General features: G+C 50.7%; 1 protein-coding gene across 2 annotated transcripts; it reads right to left on the reverse strand.

Moving 5' to 3' along the window:
- Positions 1 to 332: 332 nt before the first annotated feature.
- Positions 333 to 10,532, reverse strand: LOC135999144 (tyrosine-protein kinase ZAP-70). Of its 2 annotated transcripts, none has more exons than XM_065652661.1 (12): positions 10,131 to 10,532; positions 8,218 to 8,378; positions 7,434 to 7,572; positions 5,779 to 5,857; positions 5,056 to 5,096; positions 3,821 to 3,869; positions 3,101 to 3,275; positions 2,205 to 2,411; positions 1,750 to 1,942; positions 1,435 to 1,575; positions 812 to 924; positions 333 to 456 (listed from the first exon to the last, which is right to left on the reverse strand). In XM_065652661.1, the coding sequence occupies exons 1-12, from the start codon at positions 10,530 to 10,532 to the stop codon at positions 333 to 335; spliced, it is 1,824 nt and encodes a 607-aa protein (XP_065508733.1). The 2 variants fall into 2 exon arrangements, with proteins under 2 accessions (XP_065508733.1, XP_065508732.1); XM_065652660.1 differs by having other exon boundaries at positions 3,101 to 3,281.
- Positions 10,533 to 11,501: the final 969 nt, after the last annotated feature.

The following is an 11,501-nucleotide window of genomic DNA, read 5'->3' on the forward strand; positions in this document are numbered from 1 at the left end:
GGAGCCAACACAGTCCATCCTTAGTGAGCCTGGTGGGCATTACGCTCTGAGGTCCTGGGATAGTTTTGGAGTTGGGTTAGAAGGAACTATAATACTGTCTGTACTGTCCTGTGCTGGGTCAGGCTGGAGATGTAAATCGTGGCCAGCTGGTTGGAGACACAAGGCGCAGCTGAGTGCCCTCGTCTGCTGTGACAACATCGTCTCCCAGGGTCTTAGTTCTGGAACTGACTGAGAAACAAAACCAGTGTTTAAGAGATTAAAGCAAAAATTCACACAGAGCCTTTCCAGGTCCCATGGAGCAAGGGTGTGTGTTCAGGAGCAGAGAGGGAAACTCAGGGAATAGTTGCTTTTGACTTGTCTTCTGTCTCTGACCCATTTTCTGTCTTGGTAGCAATACTGTAGTAGTAGGAGCGTATTGTGTTTTCCACGGAAATAAATCCTGGGCGCTCTTCCCATCTGCAAGGGCAGAAAGGAACAAATAGAGTCAACAGAAGGGACAAAAGTGGACTGATGCAATAAGAATATACCAAGCACAGAAGAACCTGGGGAAGCACAGCAGCCCGGTTGTACCAGGGGAAGGCAGCTGAGACTTTTCTGGGGTGGAGACGGGCAAAAGCACAAAGGCTGTGACATCTTCCAGGGTTGGAACAGGCAAATGGAGGGGTATGATAATAAAGAAATAAGTGCATCATTTATTGTGGACTGGGCAATGAGACCAAGGCAGGAGGCACCATTTGCTTTGTGTTGTCACCATCTAGATGGTGTGATGGAGCTGTCACCCAGCGAAGAGCAGAGCTGGTGAGAGCCGTACCTGTATGTCCAGCATTGCTGCATGAGCGCGTACATCTCTGCCGGGCAGTCTGTGGGGCAGTCCATGCGCTTCCCTTGTTCTATGAAGCTGATGACCTCTGGGCCTTTCATTTTCTAGGATAGGATCAAGTGGGAAAATGCTTTAATGTTTTTGGAGCTGGCAACAGGGTTAGAAGAGACAGATTAGAGCTAGGCCTGGGGTAATGCTTTGGGTCTGTGCACCACGTGCCCTGTCCAGTCCCTGTCTGCAGCCCCACACTGGTGTTTCACGCTGTGGCCAGCCCAGCCTGCTGACCCCATCCCAATCCTGGCAGTGGCTGAGCAACTGATTTTTCAGTTCTGCAAGCAAGCAGAAGGATCAAAGAAAAGATCTGCTTTGATTCAAACCCAAATTAGTTTTCTGTTTCTTCTGCCCTAAATGAACACAAAGCTGCAGGATCCAAACAATCTAATTTGTGCCTTTTGTAAAGTGGAAGCAATCCTGTCTCCTTGCCTCTCCATTCAGCAATGGGAAGAGCACCAACTCAAGAAAACAGAAACTGTAGTTTCAGTGTGTGTCAGCCTTTTACAGAGCAGGAGAGCAGACTGTGGCATCCACCCGTGATGGGCCCGGCTCTGCCTCACCTTGTAGGGTTTCTGCCCGTAGCTGAAGGCCTCCCACATGGTCACGCCGTAGCTCCACACGTCGCTCTTGCTGGAGAACGTGTGATAGAGGATGCACTCTGGGGCATACCATTTCAGGGGCCACTTTCCTGCCGTCCTGGCCTGTAGCAAAGCAAAGAGGGTCATTTCCACCCCGAGACACAGACTGCTCTGAGCTGAGCTGGGATTCTGCTTTGCTAAATGTTTGTGTCAAGTGTGATCCCACGCTGCTGAAAAATTCCCCGTGCCCTGGGCTGGGAGCTCGCTATCTGGATCCTTTGCTGTGCTGCCACTAACCTTGTAGTAGCTGTCGTCAGCGCCAAGAGCCTTGGACAGTCCAAAGTCACTGATCTTGGCATAATGCTGGTTGACCAGCAGGACATTTCTGGCTGCCAAGTCTCTGTGGACAAAGTGTTTTTCCTCCAAGTATTTCATCCCCATGGAGACTTGGTGCATTAGTTCCACAATATTGCTGACTGTAATCTCGTCCCTGGGGAAGATAAAAAGACAATACAGTAATAAAGGACTTGCCATTACTCTGTACACGACAGTGCCCTCTGAGTTTTCTAGCTGCAGGGGATAATAAATGTGGACATCTCTGCTCCAGAAGCATCAGTCCTTATTACATCGCAAGAAAAGACATCTCTGCTGTTACCAGCTGCTCCGCACCTACAAAGCCAAGCTCGCCTGGCAGCAGAGAGTTTGATGAGAAGCGCAGCACATCAACCAGATGCATTTTATTCACTACTCACTTCCTGGAAGCCAAGAACTTGTTGAGTGGCCCTCCAGAAGCCATCTCCATCACGAGCATCAGGGACTCTGCCTCGCAGACCCCAATCATGCGGACAATGTAGGGGTTGTCCAGCTGATGCATGATCTGCGCTTCCTTCATCATTTCATCCTTCACTGTTTTCTCATTGTTGCTCTTCAGCACCTTTATGGCCACATCGATCTGCTTCCTGCACAGGGTGCAAGAGGAACACATGTGGGAGGAATTAAACAGCAGCTGGACTTGCATATCACAGCCAGGAATGCAAACCACTTCTCACATGATACTGTCCAATCTCTCAACGGCAATCTCAGTAGCCTGTTTGACAGAACCCTGCACAAAAATGGTATCCCAGGCCAAAGAGAGAAGAATCACCTCACCCTTACAAGTGTAGGCCAGTATTTGCCATCTGCAGATCTGAAGGCACATCACCTCACACACCGAGACCCGCATCATCATTGCCACTTTTCAAGGGAGAAACTGAGGCACAAAGTGGGCAAAGGCCAAGGCCATCCTTGTGGACTCATAGGCAAAGAGCAAGAGCCAAGGATGGCACATCTCTTCAGTCTCACTCCTTTGCCCTGCCATGGACCAAGATGACCTCAGAAGCATGGACTTGCTCCTCTGAGCCCCGCAAACGCCTTCAGAAGTGGCAGGTCTGTGCCAGGGTTGGGCAGTGCAGATTACACTCTCAAGGGCAACGAGGCTGTCACTGAAAGTCTGTGGAAAGTCCTCGCTGACCCTCCGGAGCATCTCTTATACCTCCACCCCATAATCACTTTAAGGTCCATCTAGCTAGAAACAGGATAGCTGGGGACACCTCCGAGCTCAGCATCCTCCTCCCACTGCCTCAGCATCCTGCAGGGCAGCACCACTCACTTTCTCATTTTGTAGACTCCTTTCTTAACGCAGCCAAAGTTTCCTGCCCCCAGTTCCACTTCATCAATCATCAGATGATCCCTCTTCAGGAAAAGCTTCTTATCCTTCAGTTCTTCTGGATCACTGTATGGGCTTTCATAGACACTGGTGTCCATAGGTAGCAGGCGTGACTTCCCTGCACCTTCCCAAGAGATACAGGTTTTAATAGCTGTAAATAAGATATCCTTCCCCATCACTCTTTCCCTCGCCAGCTGGGAAGGTTTTCTCTAGTCTCTTGGCCAATTTTCCTTCAAGCTCCAGCATTCAAGCCTCCCTCCTGGTCATCTCCTTTCCTTTCACAACCTGTGGCCTCTCCTAGTGAGCCAGGGTGGGGAGAGGTGTTTGCACATCCTCACTCCACATGTCAGACCCTGCAGGACCTGGGCACGTGCGTGATTCCACCCCACTGCAATGTCACTGAATACACTGAGTTTTTACTAGGAGGAATGGAAGATGGGGAATGAGATGGGGCTTGATTTACTGGGTGCTGAGTGTGGGCAAACAGTTTTGCAATATTTTTGTCTCAAGGCTCTGAAACGAGCGGGATGCTCCTGGGGGCTTTGCAGCACTACTCTTTGAGCAGAAGGTGATAGAGATGTGTCAGGTAACGCCATGGTTCCTGTGGCAGCCCCAGGTCCTATCTCCTCCCGTTAGGAGGAGAGGGCTTTCAGAGACACTTACCTACAGGCTCTGGTGTGTATCCATCTGCATTGAGAGGTCCAAGGTGTCTCTGGAAAAGAAACAGGGATAAAGTAGATAACGCAACCAGGGGAAACTGTTTTGGTTTAAAGTGGGAGGGGAGAGGGATGAGGAGCCTCTGCAGCCTGCTGAGCCCCAGCCAGTGGCTAGAAAGCCTTGAGGTGGGCACGAGAGGCTGGAGTGGTATCGAGACGACTTTTCTCTTCCAGTCATGGCTGGCAGGTACCTCCACTGCAGCTGCACAGCGGGAATCAGACCCCGGGGGGATTCTCTGCACGGATCCTGAATGCAGCATCACCTTCAGCAACCAGGCTGTGGGCTGTGCAGGCAAGGTGCTGAGGGCTCTGTGTCTACCCGAGCAGTGGGGGGGACACACACAGGGCTGCATTTTGCTCTCTGCTCTCCCCCCACTTTCCCCATCCCAAAGTGACAAATCTGCAGCAGCAGGGTCATCCCAGCCAAGTTTCTGCTGGTTGTTTTGAGGCAGGGAGCGAAGGGAAGCCCGGAGGCAGCTCAGCTTGCAGCCAGCCCACCTGCCTGCCTGGAGCGGCCTCTGTGAGCACACACGGACACTGTCAACAGCCACTGTCCCCAAAGCAGACAGTGACAAAGCCGTACGGTACGTTTCTCCAGCACAGCTTTGAACGCCAGTGCTGCTCGCAGCAGAGTTGCCACAACGTGAGAGCCCACAGCAGATTGTGCAAGCTCCCTGAGAAGACGGGTGCATGCTCAGGGCTCTATTTAGCCTCCGCTAGGCTCCAGGATGGGCTTGTGTAGCCCGAAGTAGCTGGTTTCAACACTGCTGGGCACTGGGAGGCGGTGACTGAGCGCAGACGTACCCCGAGGCTGGGGGTGCAGAGGGAGCACAAAGACTGGCCAGGGGCCAGCAGAAAAGGCTGAGCATTCCCAGAATCCCACCACATCTTCCTCGCTCCCGCCTGGCAAGGAGGGCAGGGGGAACAGGGCTCCCCGAGGACAGGCCCACATGTCGCGAGGAGCGCAGGATGAATGGAAACCATTTTCAGCTCAATGGTAGCTGTGCCCAGCTATTCCTTGTTCCCATCCAAGCTGGAAAGGGGACAACATTGCAGCTGGGCTTAATATATTCCATTTGAGTTATTGCCTTGTAGAGAAGAGCGGAGTTTGTTCAGCAAGCTTGAAATGTAATAACATTGAACTACTGAGGTACCAATATACAGATCCTCCTGAAAACTTACGCTTGCGGAGGGGTGGGTTGGTGGAACCGGTGCTGCAGACACTGTGAATCAGGAGAGAGAAGTTGTTATTAATTTATGCCCCAAGCTGGATCAGAGCATCAGTCCTTGAAGGACCGTGTGGATGTCTGGGTCCGATCCCATCTCCTCCAAAGGCAAATTTCCACAACTTTGGCCTAAAAAGGTGTGGAAACATGCCTGGATGTGGGCGTTATTCCCAGAGCAGCCCTCAGGGGAGGCGCAAGCCCTCTGGGGGACCCAGAGTCTCCATCAGTCCCAGGAGAGCAGGAGTCCCACAGGCAGGCTCTAAAGTGATGTTTCTGATACTTGGGCCAGGACTAAGTGACCCATGGTTGAGTGCTTGGCTCGAGAGACCCATCAGGAGCCAGGCTTGCAGGACGTGGTGTTTCCTGCTGCCTAAAAAGCAGGTCATTTTTCAGAAGCCATCTGTTTGGCACCAGAAATCCCTAATCCATTTGGAGCACTGGTTCTCCCATCTGCTCCTGCTTTTGGGCCACCCTAGGCCAGCCCTGGAGAGTGGCCTTTTTCAGCAGAGTTTTCTGACTTGCCCTGTTTGCCAGAGGAGCAGAGACCTCGCTGTTCCCTCAGCACCAGCGTCTGAGCAGGGCTGGACATGGTAAGGGAAATTTGGGTTGGCGTTGCTCGAGCTGGCCCCACTTGGTGCTAAACTGAGGCGAGGGATGGCACTGAGAGACATCAGCTCACCTGGCATGTTGGGGTTGGGGCAGGTTTCCCTCAGGTAGAAAATCAGCCCGTCCGGTTTGAGTTTTAGGTACTCCACCAACTGGGAAGGGAATTGGAGGAAAAAGATATTATTGCAAGGAGAAAATCATCTCTTTTTTTTTTTTTTTTTTTTTTTTTGCTAGCAGCTTGTGTGGCTTATGGTAATGATTTCTCTCAGATTTATGGCAAACAGGGACTTAACTATTTCTTTCCCTCCTTTGTGTGTGCACTCAGGGATCTGCTAGAGCAAGTGCTTGCATACTTGGATGTCTGCCAGAGCTGGGAAGAATTTGGGAAGTTAACTAAGGACCAAAGGAAAAAGGAAAATCTCCAGCAGGAGAGCCAGGTAGGGTGTTTTCAGTCTAATGTTATTGTTGTCCCAGCCAGAAAGGTTTTTAAGTTGTGTCATGTTTGATAAAGTGTCGAAGAAACCTTTTGCTTTCCCAGAGGAACCCCAGGGTTGGCTCTGTGAGCCCTGGGCAGTTTTTCACTGCAGCAACTACTGGTTCAAGCACAGCGGGGACTTGACTCTGGCTGGAGACAACCAGCCCTGCCCCGGCCACCAGGCCGCAGGGGAGACGAGGCTTTCTCCTCCCCTCCTGCCCAGCTCAGATTTCATCTGCAATTGGGAGCCTGGCATGGTTCTGTCTCCATAAAAATGCCCCAAAGTCTTTGTTTTCAATCAAATTCAGAGTGAAAACAGTCCTGGGAATTTGAAAAATTCAGCAAAACAAAATTACTGTCCCCCAGACAGCCCTGCCCGGAGGAAGCACTGGTGTCCATCCCCTGGAGCCAGCCCAAGCTGTGTGCCATGGGGCACAGCTGGGCGCTGGGGGACATGAGATTCCCCAGCAGCACCAAGAGCTGCTGGGCTGTGTGTCCCATTCCCCAAAACCCTGACCCAGCCTCATGAGGGCTGCAGGGGCTTCACAACCCCCTCCACTCCCGAAAGCCCCTGACTCTCAGGTGTGGTGGGATGTGTCTCCTGGCACCCGCATCTTCCGTCCTGTAAAGATTTTGGCAGCTGGCTCAAGACTTCTGGTCTCCTCTATTCTTTGCACAGAAGTCAGTCACTTGGAAAACAGAATTGCAGTCTGCACATAACAGTTTTGCTGGGGCAGGGGCAGCATGGGTGCTGCATGGGAGGAACAGCCTAGGATGAGCATCTTATCGGGGTCTGCTGCAGGCAGAGATTTGAGCTGCACGCTGTGGCTGAACGTGTGACGGTTTGCCTGTGCGGTGCAAGTGTGATTAATATAACCATCTCAAGCATCCTGGCTTAAAGCTAGGAATTAAAAGCACTAATCCTCTTGTTTCCTTGGAGAGGCACCAACCCGGTGTCAGGCATGGAGCCAGTGGTAAAGCCAGCGCTATTTCAGAGCTGCCGTGATTTCCCAGACTTAGATTTCCTGAGCTAGGAGTGCACAGAAATGAATGCAACGAGGCGAGCTGGTGGACAGCCAGGCCCAGGGATGGAAGAGTTTTCCAGAAGGGGCTACAACCACCAACAAATGGCCTAAAAGCCTTTAAAGCTCCACGTGGCCCTTCCTGTCTCTCAAGTCAAGGCCAGCTGTAACAAGGGAAAAGTGCCTTTGTTTTATTAGGACACCAATGATCAGCATCCCACAGTACGGTACCTGCCACAGCGTGTCGAACTTGGTCCCCTCGGGGATTGAGTACTTGCCAGACTTGTCCTGGTCTATCCGATAGTGATACACCGTCTTGCCATAGATGAGGGAGAGGGCATAGGTGCCATTTTCCTTCCTTTCTCTCAGCCTGGTAGGAAGAAGAACTATTAAAAGAGCAACTCTAGGTTTTTCCCTGCAAATTATCATGTCTGCAGTGGTGGGGGGGTCGCTAAGTGGGCACTTGGTAAGGTGTCCCTGCACCCCAGTGTTGGAAGTACACCTTCCCAACACCCCTGTGCAGAGACTGAGGAGGGACCCTTCACCTTCAATCTCTTGCCCCTCTCTTCCATCCTCTCCAGATAATTATTTCTTGCCCTAACTCATTCAGGAGATAATTAAATTAAGGGCTGTCCACCTCTGCAGAGATGCAGAGCAAATGCTCTCTCCTGTATTTTATTAGCCATACGCTGTCTACATGTCAGTGTTAAATGTCTCTATCTACTAAATACCATATCTCATGTCATCCAGTGCATTAGCAAGAACACTTCACAGAGAAACCTAAACATGAAGAACAAATAAAGCCCAGACTGGCTCTTCCTGGCAGCCAGATATTTTCTGGACAATAATGGGTTTGGGGTATCAGACCCTGTTTTTGAAAGATCTATAACCACAGTCTGACCATATTCAGCTAAACCTCCTTTCAGGAACTGTCACATGAAACAACTACGGGGTGTTGGAGGTGGAGAAATGGTAAAAAGTACCGGGATCATCTGCCAGGTTTTTGCCTACTCACAGGAATTTCCCGTCAGGTTGTGCCCCAGAGTAGAGTCTGCGCTCAGCCTCGTCCCGGGCGATGCTGCCGTGGTACCAGGGCATCTTCTCATGGGCTGTGGTGGCAATGAGCTTCTCCACCTGCGGAGCCTGGCTTATGATGGCCTGTTCGAGTGCGTCCCCCTGGAAAAGGGTGAGAAATGAGACCTCCTGGCACTCCGCTGCATTGTTGCATGGCTTCAGCACAGGTTATTTGCACCATTTTGGGCAGATGACACAGAAAACTTGGAAGGCCTTGTAACTGAAGTGCCTGTAGCCTTAATCATGCCTATAAGAAGAGTGGGTCGAATTCTGTTCTGCTGCAGAGCAGAATTTCTTGCTTATCTAAATAGGTCCCATCCCTCAAGTCCAGCTGAAGTCACAGAATCACAGAATGTTAGGGATTGGAAGGGACCTCGAAAGATCATCTAGTCCAATCCCCCTGCCAGAGCAGGAACACCCAGGTGAGGTTACACAGGAGGCGTCCAGGCGGGTTTTGAATGTCTCCAGAGAAGGAGACTCCACAACCCCCCTGGGCAGCCTGTTCCAGTGTTCCGTCACCCTCACTGAGAAGTTGTTTCTTCTCAAATTTAAGTGGAACCTCTTGTGTTCCAGCTTGAAGCCATTACCCCTTGTCTTACTGTTGGTTGTCACCGAGAAGAGCCTGGCTCCATCCTCATGACACCCACCCTTTATATATTTATAAACATTGGTGAGGTCACCCCTCAGTCTCCTCCAAGCTAAAGAGACCCAGCTCCCTCAGCCTTTCCTCATAAGGGAGATGCTCCACTCCCTTAATCATCTTTGTGGCCCTAAGTCCATTGTCTTGCTGGTGAGGGAAGAGAGAAGTCATCGTGTTTGTATGGGGGATTTAACATGAGGCTCACAGGGCGTCTTTCAGCCCCCATTCCTGGGAGCGCAGGACCCTTTTCTGGTGCGTCTGCCTTCCTGGCTGCTCACTGTCCCGGGACACTACAACTTGTCAAGAGCAGTGCAGTCTGGAAATCATGTGGAAGACCCTAAATTACTTTTTCTGTCCCCAGACATTTTATAAACAAGGTGAGTTTTCGTTTGCCAGTAGGTGGCAATGTCCTTTGCGTTATCTACCAGTGTTCACTGATCAGCTTCACCGAGAAACCCGATAGAATACCTCATTCTGTCAAGCACCTTTGGTCTAAAATAGGCCAAATTTAGAGATCTTTCATAGAAAGACTCAAGAAGGAGAATGCCTGAGCCATTTTTCTGTGAGGACTTTGAAGTGTCTGAGTAGCCACGTTCATGGTGACAGCAGGTAGAAGGAAATGAATTATGTGACTGCCTGTGACCATTCACAGAGTTTTGCCTTATACATATTTATATTCCAGTTTGCAATAAAATGCAGGAACTTCTCTGTAGCTACTTTTAAATGTAAATCACAGACCTGATCCAGTACCCAGTACCTCAGTCTCATAGGCAAAACCTCCACTGACTCAAAGAGTGAGGAATACCTGAGGAAGAATTTAATCCTAGTTTCATTACATTCCAGCCCAGTGTTACAGAGGCAAAGGCACCTCATGCGGAGAGCGACGATCTAACTGCAGTGAGTGTCCCATGTGCTGCAGAGGAGCAAACGGCACATGGGGAAATGTTTGCAGAGTGTGCAAAGAGCTCTAAGGCCCTGCAGAGCACACACAGCACCAGCTTGGCAAGATGTTTATTCCTGTTACTGAAAGAGAAACTGGAAAAGAGAGACACTTAAGACTGCTCCTAGTGTCAGCAGCCCCCGAGGAGAAGGACCTTGCTTTACCGTGCTGTAAGAGGGGGACGACAGTGACAGAGGACAGGGCAGCAAGCGGCAGCAAGCTCTGAGGGAGCGCTCCCTGCGCGGTCCCACGACACCTTTGCAATGGCCAGTACCTCTAGTTTCCAGGTCTGCCGGACGTATTCGCGCACCATATTGTCCCTCATGCTGTCGAAGACCCCGGGCTGGGGTTCCACCCCGCTGGGGCGGTTGCAGGGCTTGCGGAGGGTGCAGCACAGCCCGTCAGCGTCCTTGGAGTAAAACTCGCAGAGCTCCTCTGGCCCGCAGTGCGCTTTGCCCCCCGCGATAGCGTAGGTCCCGTTCATCTGGCGCTCAATGGCATAATGGTAGAACTGCAGGTTGTAGACCATGGAGAGGACGTACCCCCCCAGGCTGCGCAGGCATTGCCGCAGCAGGAACAGCCCGTCCGACATCCCCGCCAGCTTGAGGTGCTCCTCCGCTTCCGACCTAGCGATGCTGCCATAGTAAAAGGGCAGGTGAGCAGCAGCATCTGGCATCTCTGCGGGGCTGCCTGGGTTGGCTCACGCGCTGCTGGTGTTCGATCTGGAAGAGAGAAGCAAAATTCTTCACCGACGCATCATTTTGCAAAAAAGTGTAATTGGAATTCTGACTTTGCCTAGAGGTTCTTCAGCCCTGAGCTACCTGTAGGATGACTTCAAACATCTCATGGAGAGCAGCAGTGGGGACATTCATACCCTCAGGCAGAGAATCCCACAGTGATTTCTCTATCCTGCCCTGAATGGGGCTAGAAAGTATAAGTAAAGATCCATCTGATCTTCATTTAAAAATCTGAAGCAATAAAAAATGCACTGAATCCTACAGTGAATTGTTCCAATGGTTAATTACTTTCACTATTAAAAGTGTGCTTCTTGCATACATCCCAAAGTTTTTAGCTTTGACTTCCTACCATTTTCTCTCCAGTCTTGTTCACAATAAAAGGAAATTCTTTTTCCTGTCTGAATAAATTAGTTTTACCATGAGAGTCTATAAGGCAAAATCCTTAAATGGAATAAGACTAAAACATTAAATGTCTGAAAAACTTTTAAATACACATTTGCACCAAGCACAACAAAAGAAGGTAAAGATAAACCCAAGTGCTTCTGGGCAGACATTAACCATCAGTTGACAGGAAGAAGAAGAAACCTTCCTCTAATTGTCTCTTGAAAAAATTTATGGATTTTTCCCCACAATACCTGACTCTGGCTGGTATGTGAATTGGCTGATACTCTGATCCCGTTTGGCGGCTCCTATTTCTACATGATGCACGTGCTCCGGAGAAAGCCGGAGCTCAGATGTGGCCAGCCATCACCGCAAGGTCACTTTAATCCCGCTGGCTCCGTTGAGCTGCAGCGTGGAAATGTTACCAGACCCCCTGTGCAGAGCAGCCTAAAAGCAGAAACAAACCTACCGCCGAGCTGCTGCAGCACCAGCTCGCACTGGGAGTCCAGCGAGAAACGGCACTTTGC

The sequence above is a fragment of the Caloenas nicobarica genome, chromosome 27 (genome assembly GCF_036013445.1).
Source record: "Caloenas nicobarica isolate bCalNic1 chromosome 27, bCalNic1.hap1, whole genome shotgun sequence".
NCBI classification, from domain to species: Eukaryota; Metazoa; Chordata; class Aves; order Columbiformes; family Columbidae; genus Caloenas; species Caloenas nicobarica.

What these genes read in the sequence shown, in the direction of transcription:
- LOC135999144 (XM_065652660.1), bottom strand. Translation starts at nt 10,532, where the DNA reads ATGCCAGATGCTGCTGCTCACCTGCCCTTTTACTATGGCAGCATCGCT. An exon ending in CCCCAACCCCAACATGCCAG is followed by an intron (nt 5,097 to 5,778) that starts GTGAGCTGATGT and finishes CCTGATTCACAG; the next exon opens with TGTCTGCAGCACCGGTTCCA. An exon ending in CTGACGACAGCTACTACAAG is followed by an intron (nt 1,576 to 1,749) that starts GTTAGTGGCAGC and finishes GCTTTGCTACAG; the next exon opens with GCCAGGACGGCAGGAAAGTG.